This window comes from Lissotriton helveticus, chromosome 1_1, assembly GCF_964261635.1.
Source record: "Lissotriton helveticus chromosome 1_1, aLisHel1.1, whole genome shotgun sequence".
NCBI classification, from domain to species: Eukaryota; Metazoa; Chordata; class Amphibia; order Caudata; family Salamandridae; genus Lissotriton; species Lissotriton helveticus.
Window position 1 is genome coordinate 1,929,822,021 of NC_136057.1, and position 17,538 is coordinate 1,929,839,558.

Genomic DNA, 17,538 nt, shown 5'->3' on the forward strand with positions numbered 1-17,538 from the left:
ATTTGCCTATGCACATCAATTCAATCAGAGGCAAGCTCAAAGAACACCATTTGCTCCAAAGGCCACCATACCTCCGGTTTTGTTGTAAAAGTGTGTGGTAATAAATAGGTAAGCCCAAACTAAGGGTAAGGAGAGTCAAATGTCAATCTATGAAAGATACAAAGACTGGAGAACTATAGTTACAGGTAAGCACATTTTTATTCTCATTATTAAATCTTTCATAGATTCACATGCTTTTAATAGAAAAGCAATCAGTAAATATAGTACACATTTTGAAGTGAATAGTGGGTACATACATTTCTCTTCTCATTGAAAGAGAGGACATAAAAGTGTCTGTCTATTTGACCTGTCAGCCTTAGGGTGATCCCCCCCCCCCCCCCAACTGTGTGCCTTCCTACACCATTTTCTGACCTTGTTTTGCCGTTATTATGACTCTGTGCACTTTCCCACTGCTAACTTGTGCTAAGTGTATGTGCTCTCTCCTCTAAACATGTTATTATTGGTTTACCCTAACTTCTGCATATTGAATTTACTTATACATCTCTAATAAAGTGCACCACCTGTGCCCAGGGCCTGTAAATTAAATGATACTTGTGGACCTGCAGCACTGAGTGTACCACCCACTTGAGTAACCCTTTAAACGTCTCAGACCTGCCATTGCAAAGCCTGTGTGCGCAGTTTTAAACTGCCATTTCGACCTGGCAAAATAAACATTTTGCCACGCCCAAACCTTCCTTTTTAATACATACAAGTCACCCTAGGGTAGGTCCTGTTCAGTACAGAGGGCAGGGTGCAATGTATTTAAAAATAGGACATGCACATGTTTTAATTTTACATGCCCCGGTAGTAAAAAATTCGAAAATTAGTTTTACACTACAGCAAGGCCTATCTCTCCCATAGGATACATTTGGTGTTGCCTTACATTTATAAGCATAATTTCCAAATGGGAAGAGATAATTTCTTCAGGTTTAGTGTCTCTGGAAATACAATTTAAAATCCTAATTTATGGTGACATCAGATTTTAAATTGCAATTCCGAAAATGCTACTTTTACAAAGTTATCATTTTCATTCTTTAGCCATTTGGTGCCTGCAACCTGTCTTTAGTCACATGACTAGGTGCAGTTGGGCTTTGCGTATTCCTTCTAGATATCCACATACAATGGGAACTTAGGTGTGACTTGACGGGCCATCCCTGGCAGGATGGGAAGGAGGAGCTGGATCTAGCATCACTTACATCTGGACAGGCTGTGTTCTGTCCCCACACAACGGGGTTCATACCTCTTGTAATTAGTGTGGAGCCGGGACACGGAGGGTAAGACATCGGTGCACTTCAAAGGCAGGTCTTCGAAGTCTCCCCCACTTCAAAGTCACAACTGGCTATAAGAATTGGACCTCAGACACCGCCACTTCAGTACACTTCCTTCCTATGGATAGTCTGCCAGGAAGAAGGTCTGCTGTGCTGCTGATGTACTGCCACTCTGTTGGACTGCACACTGCTGGACTCTGGCTTTGCTGTGCTGACCTGCTACCCTCTTGTTTGGGTGAGAAAGACTGGGCCTGCCTCCTAGTTTTGAACCCAGAGTGACTCTAAGGGCTGGTTGGCTGGCTTCCTGATCTGAAGTCTCAGGAACATAAAAAAATGTTCAGCCACCATGCTTTTGCACCTAAACTCTGCCATTTGTGAGTCTACCCTACCAAGTGGTGCCACGCCAGTCCTGGACCCTTGGAAGTGGGCCTATGGTGCCATCTCCTCGGGTGAGCGGCGCATCCTTGAGCAAAACCGACATCTCCACTGCTGCATGGATTGGGCCGTTCACAAAAGACTCAAATCGTCTCTGCGTCATGCAACTTGGGTTTGATGCATAGGCTTCAATACCACTGCATTGTGACTCTTCTCAGGAGCAGATAGTCACATCACTCATCCACAGCAGCCTCGATGACAAGCAAGCCCCGTCAATGCGATCCTCGACATCGGCGCAACTGGACCTCGCACTGCAGCCTCATTGCATGTCAACACTGATGCATCACTTCAGCTGTGCGATGCATCATTGACATTGATGCATGCAACACTCCACAAGCATGATTTAAGGTACTTTGTTCAGTGGGCCTAACTGGGTCACTGTGGTTGGCCCATGCTCCATCATGCTCAGCCTGAACTTATGACTTTGTCCCGATCTGGAGCAACTAGATATCCCCAATAGTGCTTCTTGGCGCTATGTGTACTTAAAACTTTAAAATTCAATATCACTGGTTCTACTGATTGGATTTCTGTATTGCCGTTATGGTCTTGTTTTATTTATTAAAATCTACTCTATTTTTCTAACTCTGTTGTGGGCTACATTTTTGGTGTCCCTGATCTGTAGGGCAGCAACCTTGAAGAACAGACGCATGTTTACTTAACATTATTGCCTGGATTCAACAGTGTAGAGGGATGCTGCAGAGGGAGAGTGTAAGAAATTGGGTTGTTGGTTGATTGGGGTGTGACCCCAGGTCAAGCAGCAACCACAATCCATGTCAGGATAAGACACAAGCAAACCCCAAATTAACCTGTGCTCAACACCTGGTAGCTTGACACAGAGCAGTCAGGCTTAACTTAGTCATTCTTTGGTACTACTACTTTTGGCAAGACCCATGGTGTGGGGGCGCTGGAGTTTTCCAAGATGTATAGTTTAAGCAGGACGTCCTTCAGTTTTCCTAGCCTGTGAAATAGCTTGGGGAATTTTGGGGTTATTCCTAGGTTGGCTTGTATGTGATAGTTGATTGAGATCAGTCCTGTTTCCGCTGCTGCCCGCGAAACTGAAGCATGCGTCTGATGATATCACTTGTAGCAGATGTCTGGTGGTTTCAACAGTTGTTGTCTTCTGTCATACCAGTGCTTTTAATGACCCGTACCTGAGTCATGACTTGCACATGTCCCATGTATATACTTGGACATCTAACTGGTTTAGGTCTGGGATCGGTTCTCTGAATTTGTCGAATTGCATCACATTGATGGATGCATCACTGTTGATGATGAAAGGTATTGAGGGAATATTCATGCTAGATGGACTACTGGACGTTTGCTCGCTTCAGGTTGTATATCGGGTACTCCCAAACTTGCTGCCGTTTCTAGGCACAGTACGTTGGTTGTGGGCCTTTGGCCTTCTAGAACATAGACGTTGGTGGACTGACTTTGGCCTTCTAAACATCTAGAATCCAGTATCTGAGGATCATTTTGAATTTTCCAGTGCACTTCAGGAGCTTCCTCCCACCCGATGTGCAGTCTTTCTGTCAGGTTTCTGCTAGGTGCTCCTGGTGTGGCAGGCATGCTAGTTCTTGTATTCCTACTACATTCACAGTCACATCGCTGTCCACCTTGAGTTTTACTGCTTTGTCGCCCATTTTTAGGTTGAAGATAGCTATACGAGTCTCCTACCGACATCATGAAGAGTTAGCTGTCGTCATCACTATCACTGGATAGTGACCCAGTTGACTGGCTGTATGACGATGTGGAAGGACTTAATTTGGACTTGGACTCCATGTTCCTCACATGATGCCTCACCTTGTCTTTCAACCGGCGCCAGCTTGTTTCTTCTGGTTTCTCTTTCATCGTGTGAAGGTCACACTTCCTTTTCTTGTCCTGTGCTCGACAGATGGACTAGAAGTGATTCTCTTTCTCACATTCTTTGCATGTTTGTCCAAGAGCAGGGCACTTTCCTTCATGGGATAAGGATCAACCACATCTATAACACTCTCGCGTTGGTCCGTTTGACTTATATCTGTCTTTACTTGCCTTGTGCTGCTCTTCACCACAAGTACTCTATCTTTAGTCAGTGGTTCCTGCTTTCATTGCAGCTACTTGTCTATCAGCAGTAAGTAATTAATTAAAGAGTATGTAAAGCGCATAAATGCCAAAGGCATCTTGGCTCTGGGGAATGTGGAGAAATGAAACGAAACCAGGAGGATATTCGGTCACTCCTGAGAAGGGAAGAGACAGGTTTTAACCAAGCTCCTAAACTGAGATCTGGAGGATTGGAGCGTGATGTTGAGTGGTAGCTCATTACAGAGCGTGGATGCTTAACATGAGAGATATCTGCCTCCCCATCTTGCCTTATTAATTTTAGGAACGCGGACCAAAGCTTTCTCAGCCGATCTTAATGTTTGGCGGGGGGTTTACAATTGGAATAGTTTATGATAGTCCATTGGCCCTCCTCCACACAAGGCTTTGTGAACCAGACAGAGTGCCTTAAACTCTGTACGCTGCTTGACTGAAAGCTAGTGGAGATTCCTAATAGCACCAAAAATATTATTATATTTTGGGATATTCAGCAAGGTTCGAGCTGCAGTGTTCTGTAAAGATTGCAGTTTTGATAGTTGACGTTTGTCAGCGCCTAGGTACAGGGCGTTGCAGTAGTCTATTCAGGGAAGAATAAGGGCTACCACAACTGTTTTCCTCAGCTCCAGAGGAAGAAATAGTAAGATTTTACGCAGTATTTATAAAACAAAGTAGCAGGCCGATGTCACTTGGTTAATCTGCCCTGAGAGGTTGAGCTAGACATCACATAGAATGCCTAGATTTCTCATTTTGTCTACTGGGACCGGACAGACTCCTGCCACTGCCGGCCACCATTCTTTATTCCAAATAGGAGGACTGTTTCCAAATTCCCAGCACACCCTCTGTTCTTTGCCTGTTAGAAAATAGGTGAGAAGTGTTAGCGCAGTGTCCCTAATTCCTATTTCTCCAGCCATTGCGTAATACTGTATGATTGACTGTATTGAACGCGGCTGATAGGTCAAGTAGAATAAGGACAGCTCTGCTGCCCCATCAATTTGCCAACAGATTTCCTCTGTGGCCATGATTAGTGCAGACTCCGTCGAGTGGCCAGATTTAAAGCCATCTTGGGTGGAATCTAGAAGATTGTTGGTATTCAGGGAGTCAATTAGCTCCGAGTTAATGGCTTTTTCCAAAATTTTGGCTGCTAAGGGCAAGCAGGAGATCGGGCGATAGTTTGTTACTTTGAGTTGATCAAGGGAAGGTTTCTTTAGGATGGGTCTGATACAGGCTTTCTTCGAAGAAACCGGGATATCACCAGTCCTGATATCATTGTCCAGGCGGGGGACCAGCAAGACACTAACTTTATTAGAGTCACCATGAATGATGTCCTGCGGGCATTGATCGGTCAGGGATCCTGACTTAGTGGCCAGTAACAGGTCATTAACTGTGTCCACTGTCATTGGCGCAAAGCTAGTCAGGTGGCTAGTGATAGCTGAAACGCTTCTGTAAATTGCGCCTGTAAAGTGGCAGGGCCAGAGCCCTGATCCTCTAGTTCCTCATATATTGTTTGAACTTTTGACTGAAAGAAAGTAGCCATTTTGTCACAGAGAACTTGCTCAGGGGCAAATAGATTTCCCTGTTGGAGCTTAGATAAGGCAGTGACAGTCTTATAGAGTTCTTTGGCGGAATTCTTTCCCCCTCTATTTTATTAGTATAAGAGATCCCTAATGATTGCTTCTTTATATTTGGTTAGTGCATAGTTATAATTATTTTACCCACCACACTGTAGTCCACCCTACATGCAAGTTATTAGCGTCTGCATCTAGGTTTTAAGGTTTTCAGCTCCAGATTGTACCATGGGGCAGAGGGTTTATGCCTTTGTTGTTTGAGTATTCTTTCTGGGGCCAATTGATTCATGGCTGGCTTAGTCCAATTGTCATAGCTTTCGGTCGCCATATAGGAGTCTGATACTAAGGTCAGCATGCTGTTGTCAAGCATGTCGAAAAAGGGCATCCAACTTGATTTTCCACCAGGACCGTGCTTTAGTCAGGGGTGGTTGAGATACCAGTGGTACGTGATTGTTCCTATCTGGTAGATTAAAGAAAATTACCATATGGACAGTCCATATCAGCGGCAATATTCTTTTTATCCCAATAGAGAGGTTGTTTGTAAAAATCCCATCCAACATGTGGAGTGTCTTGTGAGTGGGTCCTGCCACTATCTGTGTCAATCCAAAACTCTCCAGATTTTCTAACAACGTAGAGGTAGATGAGTTTTTAACGAGTTCCAAATGAAAATTGAAATCCCTTAATATTGTGAAGGTGGGGGGTCCAGGTAGGACTCCATAAAGGATTGTAGGCCTTGGATAAATAGGGATTTAGGCCCAGGTTGCCTATAGAGGAGCAGACCAGGGAAGGATACTGCATTTCTTATTTTAATGTTAAATGTCATGGCTTCTGCTCCAGGTAGCAGTATGGGCTCAAAAGTAAGCTTGAACTCAGCCCTGTAAATAATGGCAATCCCACCATCCATTTGTCCAGACCTGGGTAGGCTGGCTAACGAATATCCACCTGGCAGCACCGGCACCCAGTCAGGTTCGGACATGGCAGTCGCCCACGTTTCCATGAGAAAAACCACGTCAGGATCAGATGTTTGCAGCAGGCATTCTAGCTCCCATTTATGTTTGATAACTTATCTTGCATTAAGCAGAATAGCGGTTATTGAACCTCTCTTTGATTGTGGTACATTTGTATCCTCAGTAGAGGCAAAGAATGAAGGGACAGAAGGGGTAAAGCAATTGTTCACTTCCAGGGGAACTTTCACTAGATACAAAGCCTCCTTGGGAAAACTAGAGGCAGGGGTGGTGGCAGGGAAATTGCTGGTGAAGAGTGAATAGTTGCAATGGGAGCAGAGCAAGGTGTTGTTGTTCATATCACCGACTACTAAAGCGGTGTTGCCACACTTACCATTGTTTAGAGCCACTAGCTGTTCCCTGGTATAGGTTAAATTAGAAAAACAGACAGGGGTCCTGGCGCATTACGGGCGCTGACGGGCTTGCCTTTGACGCGCCGGCCTCACGCCCGCTGTGCACGTCCATTGCTTGGACGCATCCGCATTCTATTTTTATCCCCCCTTGTGCATCAGCCACTTGCAGGCTGATCTGAGTTGGTGTGGGCCCGCTCTTACATATGGGCACCGCAGGTCAGGTACAGGACTGCAAGACTACACAAGCTATCACAAGTATGGCATCTGGGGCTTAGGCGACAGTGCAAGGTGCAGGTAAAACCAGTCAACAACAAAAGGTTTTTAAAACAAAGCTTACGCGGCGCTGGAGAAATTGAAAGTAGGCTCGCTCAGAGTTTCAGGCAACTGACAGACCAAGCAGTTCCTAGTTATGTTACAATTCTATGCTGCGCGGTCGCATCAGCTTTCTATTTTGATCCCCCTTGTGCGTCAGCCACTAGCACGCTGACCCGTGTTGGTGCGGGCCCGCTCTTACATACGGGCATCGCAGGTCAGGTACAGGACTGTAAGACTACACAAGCGATCACAAGTATGGCATCCTGGGCTTAGGTGAAAGCACAGGTGCAGGTAAAACCAGTGAACAATAAAAGGTTTAAATTGAAAGCAGGCTCACGCAGCATTTCAGGCAACTAACAGACCAAGCAGTTACCAGTTACGTTACAATTCTATTCTGGACGGTCACTTCAGCATTCTATTTTTATCCCCACTTGTGCGTCAGCCACTAGCACACTCAACTGTGTTGGTGTGGGCCCGCTCTTACATATGGGCACCGCAGGTCAGGTACAGGACCGCAAGACTACACAAGCTATCACAAGTATGGCATCTTGGGCTTAGGCGACAGTGCAAGGTGCAGGTAAAACCAGTCAACAACAAAAGGTTTTTAAAACAAAGTTTACGCGGCGCTGGAGAAATTGAAAGTAGGCTTGCTCAGAGTTTCAGTCAACTGACAGACCAAGCAGTTCCTAGTTATGTTACAATTCTATGCTGCGCGGTCGCATCAGCTTTCTATTTTGATCCCCCCCCCCTTGTGCGTCAGCCACTAGCACGCTGACCCGTGTTGGTGCGGGCCCGCTCTTACATACGGGCATCGCAGGTCAGGTACAGGACTGCAAGACTACACAAGCTATCACAAGTATGGCGTCCTGGGCTCAGGCGAAAGTGCAAGTTGCAGGTAAAACGGGTCAACAATAAAAGGTTTTTAAAACAAAGCTTACACAACGCTGGGCGAATTGAAAGCAGGCTCAGCTTGCTCTTCAGCTCTTACCACTGCTAACATCTTGTCTAGGGTGTGCGTTTCTGTGAGCATCCATCTCTGGAATGAGTCAGACTGGCACCCCTTGATTATCATGTTCACATGGCTGCTCTGTCCTCGAATTCACTGAATCTGCAGTGCTTACGAAGTACTTCCAGACACTCCATAAATTAGTTCAATGCTCCTCCTGGGTGTTGAGCCTTGCTGAAAGCATATTTCTCATAGTCTATATTGGGTGTCGGGTCAAATTTCTTGTAGCGCGTTTTGTGCTGGGGCACAGGGCCCTTTCTTCTCAGGCGGAGTGATGCCCGCTGGAGTGAGTTTGGCTTTCACTTTGCACTGGATGGCTTCTGGAGAGTGAGAGATTGGATGCTTGGTACCACCAAGGGAGTAATTGGATGGCTTGTTGGGATACTGCTAACTTGTTCTTCCAACTTCATTTCTGGTTCCATTTATCCTCCAGGCATTGCTGTAATGGCCTCATGTGGAGTCTGGCTTTAAGCGTTGTTAAGATGCATGATGCCATTGATCCCAGTAATAAGAAAATCTGGCTTGCCATTGGATGAAGTGTTTGTTTAGAGTCTCTCCAGCGATGGAAATACTTTTGCGACTATGGTGTCTAATTGTTCTCCCAAGTAGTGAATCTTTGCACTGGGATAATTGTCGACCTCTGAAAGTGGATTTTAAACCCAAGGGTCTACAAGACCTTTGTTGCCACATGAAAGTGATTGCTTGCTAGACCTTGAGATGATTCTTTTATTAACGAGTTGTCCAGATATAGATACCTGCAAATCTTTCATTTTTGATGAGCAGCTATCACTTCAAAAATGTTCAAGGAGCTGCGAGGAGCTGATTGCAGGCTGAAGGGAAGACAATTTCATTGTTGGTGATGTTCTCATACCACAAATATTAGAAATGTATGATCCGAATGTGGAAATAAACGTTTTAATGATCCATTATTCATATCAAGCCCCCTTGATGTACTTAGGAGAAAACTTGTTGCAAGGCCAACATTCTGAAACTTTCTTTCTTTATCCATTTGTTTGTTAGCCTCAGATCAAGAAAGGGTCTTTTGGACCTTTCTCTTGCACCAAAAAGCACTGGAAATAAATTCCTGTTCCTTTTTGGTAAGAAGGTACTTCCTCCACTGCTTCTTTATGAAGTGGGGTGTTTACTTCCTTGCAAAGCAAGTCTCGATGAAAATCAAAAGAATTCTTCTGAGGTAGTGTAGGTGGAGGAGAATTGAACTTGAGAGAATATCCATTCTTAACAATATTCAAGACATAATTTTCGTTTTCTATTTTTTGCCGCTCTTGAAAATGTTTCCTCCGCCAGAGAACTGACAGAAAGGAGGAAAGGGAGGTCCATTGTTTTGTGGTGGCCTGCTTTGCCTCTACAGGGATTTCTGGGATGGTGAGACCGCCTTTGCTGCTGCTGTTGTTGCTGGTGTTGAGACAGCCCTTGATGGATTTGAACCATAGGTATGAAATACCTCTTGTCATAGGGTTTGTAGCATCTTCTGAATTCTTTTTTCTTATCTAGACCTACCACCTTTGGTGCGTCTTATTCGGTTTTCATTCGGGCCACCTTATCTGCATAAGATCCGAAGAGGGAATTTCCCTAAAAAAGGAGAGTGGCGATTCTCTGATGAGCTTCAGGTTTTAAACCTGTCAGCCTCAACCAGGCATTGCGTCTGAGGCACATTTTATGGCAATATCCAGGGGCAGATAGATCAGAAGCTTAAGAAGTCAGAGAATAGACTTGCATTTCTGTGACCTGATTATCAGCAGAATAGGACTCGTGTCCCCAGAAACAAGCTGTATGGATGAGATGTTGGGTAGGTTGGAAAAACCTTTTTCAGAAGATAAGCCTATCAGACTTACATGGTTTGGGAAATGGCAAAGATAGAGACAACTTGGATTTGTGGGATAGATAAGCAAACTAAAATTACATTCCATTGTTAGATTATAAGCTAAACCAGACCTTGAATTGATGATATACATCCTACATTGAAAGACATTGCAATGTGAGAGGTACAGCATTCTCTAGGAGCCCCACTCACAACCATTAAACAATTGTAGATGGTGCAAAATTGTGCTGCACGTTTGCTTTTGAACACTCCCAAATGCCTTTCAGCCAAGCCTGCACTTGCATCACTCCATTGGCTGTCCATCCAAGAAAGAGTCTAGTTTAAGGCTTTATGTATCATGTATAACGCACTCTCGGGCAAAGGCCCTCCCACTATCAGAGATATTATTCAACCTTATCGCCCCAAGAGATCTTTAAGGTCAGATAACAAACAACTGGCGTTAGTACCAAAAATAAGAAGAACACGAAGTGGACGACGTTGCTTCTCATTTAACGCTACAAAATTGTGGAACCGTCTACCCATTGATATCCGCCCGGAACCTAACCACTTGACCTTCCGAAAGCAACTTAAAACGTATCTGTTTCCTTAAGACTGTCCGTAGTTGAAACTGCACCGCTACTAGCGCTGGGATGCTCCCGGGTAGCCATGCGCTCTAGAAATGCCTTTTCATTCATTCATTGATTCACAGCATTGGTAAGGCAAATGCATACACAGGAAGTTCTTGCCTAGATGGAAAAATTAATTCAAGAAATGTCTGGCCCTTTCTCACCTGTTCCATTTGCAAACAAATTGTTCTTACCTGCATATAAGGTGTGTGTGACCTGCCTTCACTTGGTGACCTTGACTGACGCCGCTCCCGCATCTCACAGTTCGGTTGAGGACTTCTCTCTTCAGAGTTGCAACGTGAGACATCTGGGGACAGTAAATGTTTGCGTTCCTTTGATCTTCCACGCTCTCTGCCTCCGGAACGATGTGTGTCAGATCGGTGGCCTAAAGTGAAAAGACAATGTAAAAGGTCAAAGTGGTTATAAGGAAAACATATGCAAATGTTAAGGGCCAAGATGCACATACAACTGCTAAGAAATGCTATCCACCTCCTCCAGAGTTCCTTCTGCTCCAATATATTAGGTGTCAGTACCCATTATGTCATCCCTACAACTGCTCCTGTCAAACATAGTGATGCACCTGTTTAAGTCTCTTAATCGACTGTGCCCAACAGATGGCCGTACTCAGCTCTCAGACCAGAGCTACTCTTTTCCAAAACTAAGGCTACACTGCCTTAATTCCTGTCTCCCCAATGTTCCCTCTTTCCCGTACTATTAGAGAACTGTCTCAGTCTCTCTCAAGCCGATGTCCTTGTGTTATTGCATGATGCATCCACCTCTAGGGTTGTCTTGAAGCAAGTGAATGTGGTATTGTTAAATTTCCACTTCACAGTCACATTATGTTTCAAAATAGGAGGGTTTGTCTCAATAAACTGAGATTCTTTTTGTTGTACTGTCTGAGGTTTGGCCATCATATTGGGTATGTCCACAAGTTTATGTGACCCACAAGGGAAAGAATTGAAGTCTTTCACAACTGTAACTCCTTGGGAGTGTTGCTACACTTCTGACAATCTATGAGCCCACATTGCTGGGAGGAAGCTGCCTATGTCCCTCTCATCCTGGAAGTCCCACCCACTCTAACCGATAGGTATCATTCATCATCAAGGCATGGGCGTCCGCAGGGGGGCAAAGAGGGGTGCTTGCCCCCCCCGGAGCACCCCTTCTTGCCCCCCTGCGGACACCCATGCTTTTACGGACACCTTTTGTCCGTAATTCTGGGCCCTGTAGGGAGCAGAGCTGTTCCCTGCCAGAGGCCTCAACTCCCTGATGGGGCGCCTTGCACGCCTCCTCGCAGCCCCTGCCGCCCATTGCCATTCTGTCTGTGGCTGATTAGCACAAACAGAATGACAATGGCCAGTTTGCGCTCCTAAAGCATACATCGCACCCTGAACCAATGAGGCAGCTCAGTGGGTTGGGTATGCGCTGCCGAGACCAGCGGACACAGAGCAGTCTTGTGTGTGCCATGATCGGGTTTTTCTCCCTAAGGCCATGAAATGGAACAGGCTCTTCCTCGAGTGCCACTTGACATCACCACTGCTAGAGGTGGTGCAGAAATACACCCACCCCCTTCAAACTCGTGCTCAATGGCATTCTGGTTCGTGCAGTCCTTTCCTTAATCAGCCATAGGTGAAAGTGCAGGCTGCATCCTAAGGGGAAGTGGCAAACTAGGTCTGGACACCAAGACCTCCTTTTAACACTGTGTAGCCTGAGAGCAAGAGGTCTTCTGAATGAAGTACTGGGTGTGGGAGGGGGGGGGGTTAATGCACTATCCTCCCAAGTAAAAAATTGAGGTTGCAGCATAGCCCGGATTTCAGATCCCACTAAAACGTACACAGTCTCGTGTCAATAACATATCTATCTGCCAGTATGCACCCTATCATGTCTGGCAGGACGTCCCGACCCTGTGTTTCACTGCCTTATATCCCTCTGTACCCCACTCCCCTTGCTCACTGCCTAAAATCCCTCTGTACCCCACACCTCGCGCTCACTGCCACAGCATATCCCTCTGTACCCCACACCTTGCGCTCACTGCCTTATAATCCAATCTTACTGTATTTCGTAAAGAGCTTAAGACCTGGCTGTTCCCATAAGACTCTCACCACCAGTCGTTTATATCTATCTCTAGCGCTGGGACGCTCACGGGCAGCCACGCGCTCTATAAATTCTTAAATAAATAAATAAATAGCCCTCTGTACCCCACACCTTGCGCTAACTGCCACAACATATCCCTCTGTACCCCACACCTCTCGCTCACTGCCTTATATCCCTCTGTACCCCACACCTTGCGTTCACTGCCTTGTATCTCTCTGTACCCCACACCTTGTGCTCACTGCCACAACATATCCCTCTGTACCCCACACCTCGGACTCACTGCCACATATCCCTCTGTTTCACACTCCTCACACTCACTGCCTGATCGCTCACTTTACCCTGCCATTCATCTTCTACGTGTTCTCTCCCCTTCCACTTGTTCTACCCCTGTTCACCCCTTACTTCTTTTAGTACCTTACTCCTTTCTCAATACCTCTACTTCTTTTCCTCTTCAGTAACATCTCTCTGACACATCTCTGCATTCCCTTTATATCACGCACCCCTCACCTGTCTACCTCAGTCTTTATTATTCCCTCTTCCTCAGCTGTCTCTACCTGTCTCTGACACACCTCATCCTCACTCTACCTGGCCCTCTCACGTTCTACGACTGCGTTATTCTCCCCTCTCCATCTTTGATTTACCTGTCTCTGCTCCTGAATCTTTTTCTTCTACACCTCTCTTCTTTGTCTACCCTTCACCCTTCTGTTTGCCTCACTACGGTCTTTACCCGACTTACCTTTCAGTGCCTCTTCCCATTTCACCTCCCTCCCTCACAGCTCTCTCCTAGCATGTATCTGTTTCTCCCCTCACCATCATGCCTGCCTCTACCCCTCCTTACCTTTCTAACCAGCCTAACTCTCTACCTTCCTGTTATTCCTGGTAGTGACGGCCGTGTTTTGTTGAGGCTCCGCGATCGGGCTAAGACTCTACCCAGACCCGAGGATCGCCGTGAGCCCCTCCACGCAAAAACTGCTGACCGGAGCACCCCTGTACACCGGAGCGTCGACCACAGTGGCTCTGCCAACGCTAGAAGGGGCGAATTTCCTCCGTGATTGCTTCCACCGGAGCCGCACACCGAGACCCAAGATGGCGGCCGCGACCCGGTGACGCTGCTCTCCCCGAGAATCCCTAGGCACAGCAGTAAGGTGACCGCCGGTGGACTGCCCAGATCAGGCGGGGAGACCAGCGGGGGTTGGGCGCTGCCGTGTCCCATCGCTGCGACACCCCCCGACTACAGGAGCCGTCCCGCCACTCCGAGGACTCGCCCCTGCTACGTCCCGGTCCCCGGTGGCCGCACCGGGCAGTCCGCGGAGCCAGCCGACATCGCTACACCCGTCGTCGGAGGTAGGCACGGGGCGGAGACTGACTGCATGACTGGGGCGCCCTCCGCGGCCATCCGACGCCTGTTCCCCGGAGGTGCCTGACTTCAACATGGCGCCCATACTTGTCTGAGAGGGACGGGGTCTGAGGGGCTCCCAGCAGCACTTCTGGAGCCCCGGATCACCGCGCGCCTCCCTCACGCTTCTGCTGTCTGCTCCTGGGAGGTCTGAACAGCCAGCGGCGAGACCCCGCAGCCTACGTCCCTGCTTCACCATTCAAGTGCGAGCGCTTCACCGCACGGGAGCCCGGGACCTGGTGGGCTAGCCCTTGGCCACCCTGCACCTGCTGTGACCACGCATCCTCCCCAAGCGTGGGTCTGCTCGAGGGACCCCTCCTCGAAGAGTCCGCCTCTCCCTGCCCTCACTGACTCACAGCGCCCCACCTGCTGTCGGCATGGGGAAACCAAAGGGCACACAGGCGACCGCCGTCCCTGAAAAGGCCCCCGAGAATATGCCACACACCCGGACCTGGTCGCAAACCCACGCGCCACAAACGGACCCCACCTTATCGGCAAAGCTGGACCAGGTGCTGGCGGCCATAGAGATGTCCCGACTCTCAATGGAGGAACGTTTGGGCACCCTCTCGATGGACATCAGCTTGGTCCTCGACGATCACCGCAAACTAGTGGACAGAGTGACGGAGGGGGAGAAGATATTGACCGACCTACAACCCGCCGTGAAGGCGCAGGGGACAGATCTACAGGAGGTCCTGCGTTGCGTGGCGGCCCTTGAAGAGCGCACAGTCGATTTGGAGGGGCGGTCGAGACGCTGTAACATCCGCGTCCTGGGCCTTCCGGAGGGAATTGAGAACTCAGACCCCCTGAACTATATGGAGTCATGGACCAGGTCTTTCACCCCCGAAGCGGAACGCTCGGCGTTTTTCTCCATTGAACGAGCTCACAGGGTCCCCGCCCGGGAGCCAAGACCAGGCTTCCCTCCATGTTAGCCAAGTTCCTACATTTCCGTGACCGCGACGCGGTGCTTTGCGCGGCCCGGGCGGCAGGCCCCTTGCAGGTGGAGGACCAGCATGTCATGGTATTCCCGGATTATGCTCGAGGGGTTCAGCAGCAGAGGTCCACATTTCTCGAGGTCAAAAGGCGCCTCCGTGCAAACGATGTCCAATACTCCTTGCTGTTCCCAGCCCGCCTCAAGGTCTTACACAAGGGTAGGGCCATCTTCTTCGTCACCGTCGAGGAAGCGCAAGATTGGGCTGAGCTCCACTGCCCATTACTACCCAAGGCGGGAGTCCAACGAGACCAGAACAGTCGTTCGCGGAGATCCAGGAGACGTGGTTTGAAGCACCCCCAAGCGAGCCCCTCCAAGAGCCACGGATCATCCCCCTCGAGATCGCCTGATTTAACGCAGATCATGCGAGAGCGACGAGATGCCCTGAGAGCGGTGGTTGAACTGCACTCGTCACCCCTAGCTCCAGACCTAGAATGCCAGCCACACCTCTTCACTCCAGAGAAAGACCGTGACAGTGATGGCACAATGTCGGGAATAGGTCAGGCCTCTTCCCCCCTGGTCATCACGCAAACGATGGACACTATCCTGGATGGACGACCTAGCACCTCTGAGTAATATGTGACTGGATTGTATCCTCTTTATGAACACCTTACTTACCGAATATGCTCTGAATCTACTTAAGCGCTCTTCCTATGTAGGCTCACGCATGACATACGTCACTCCTACAACAGCCCGATCAGCCCCCAGCCTCGCATACACGCGCGCTGCCACCCCTGCAGTTTCTTGTTGTATTCTTCCCCTAGTGGGACACTAGTTTGGATATGTCGCCCCCGGTGATGTATCCCCTGCATTGGGACTGTTTCCTGCCCCCTGTTACAACAGTTCTCCCTCCTGTCAGTTCCTGTCCCTACCCCTCAGCAGCAAGGCGTACACGGGCATGCACACGGTGTACAACCTCACATTTCCCCGGGCCTCCTGGGAGCTCTCAGCTGTTTACACGACCTCTGATTGATGGCAATTCCACGATCGGACGTTAATGTCCTCACACTCAATGTACGGGGCCTCCACACACCTAGTAAGCGCTATTCTGTTTACTCCTACATCAAGCGCATGACGGCTAGAATTGCTCTCCTACAGGAGACACACATTAACGGCACCGAATTGGGCAGACTGCAGGCTAAATGGCGCGGGACGTTCTGTGCCACAACCGACTCGGCTTCTGCGCACGGCGCCTTAATTTGGGTTAGGCCAGGCACCCCCTTCCGGGAACTCAAGCGGGTGGTGGATAGGGAGGGCAGGTACACTCTACTGGAGGGGCTTTTAGATGGTCAGGGGATCCTCCTAGGCAGCATATACGCCGCTAGTACTGAGCAAGACAAGTTCTGGGAGCACCTTACGGGAGTCTTGGCCCAATTCACTGCTATTCCCTGGATCTTGGGTGGCGATTACAACTGCGCGCTTGACCCTTCCCTGGACCGATCGCACCCTCCCCCTCCGCGCTCCCCAGCCCCCCGACAATCAGAGTTGTTCCGAGCTTGGGCCACGCACTGGGCGCTCACCGATGCTTGGCGACACTTACATCCTCATGCCCGCCTTTATTCGTTTCACTCTATCCCTCACAACCTCCGGGTCGCCTTGACAGGTTTCTATGCTCAGCGCAGATCCTCCCTACGATCGTCTCTGCGGACTACCTGGGACGGGTCATCTCAGATCATGACGCTCACATACTGCGACTCACCTGGCGCCCCCCACACCCACCTGTCCCTACCTGGCGACCACCTAGGGAATGTTTGACTGATCAGGTGTTCCAAGACCCGCACACACGCAGCATACAGGACTACTTCACACACAACACAAACACGGCTTCTTCGACATTGATAGAGTGGGATGCGTTCAAGGTGGTGGCACGGGGGAATGCATTAAACAAATCACAGGGGTCCGGCGCACGTTGGAACAGGCACTCACAACCACGGAACAGCGCCTAGCTACACTCACTAAACAAGCTGTTCCTCTAAAGGAACACGCTGCGCTCACAGCTGAAGCAAAGTCAGCCTACCAGGCAGCCTGCGCAGATCTCAGGAAATATATTTTCAGGGCCTATGCCTCCAGAGTCCATAGAGACAGGGACAAAACGGGTGCGATGCTCACATGGCTGGCGCGACAGGACACCGAAACCAGACCGATCACGGACATCGTCACCCCGGAGGGCGACCTCATGCGCTCCCAGGCGGAGATCCTTCTGGCGTTCCAATGCTATTACACCGTGGTGTACGCCGCCCCGAACTCGCTCTCTCCGTCGTCTGTCACCCATTTCCTTGACCCGTTGCCACTACCCACGATCTCGGATGCCGACAAACTCGCGCTCGACGCCAAAATAGCGGCTTCAGAAATTACTCAGGCGCTGTGGACCCTATCTCACAATAAAGCCCCAGGTCTCGACGGCTTCCCGCTAGAATACTATTCAACGTTTTCCCCTCTAGTGATCCCACGCCTGGCACAGGTGTTCGCGACGGCCCTCGATCAGGTTGTGTTACCCCGCTCACTACGGGAATCGGTAATCGTGACCTTTTTAAAACCACACCGGGACCCACATCTT

At 48.8% G+C, this 17,538-nt stretch overlaps 1 protein-coding gene across 1 annotated transcript in view; it reads right to left on the reverse strand.

Annotated features, from left to right (window-relative positions):
* CACNA1E (calcium voltage-gated channel subunit alpha1 E) overlaps positions 1-17,538 on the reverse strand; it is a 1,292,345-nt gene that overhangs the window by 22,390 nt on the left and 1,252,417 nt on the right. Inside the window, exon 44 of the mRNA XM_078643465.1 lies at positions 10,701-10,891. Coding sequence (XP_078499591.1) covers positions 10,701-10,891 — 191 coding nt within the window. The remainder of the gene's footprint in view (positions 1-10,700; positions 10,892-17,538) is intronic.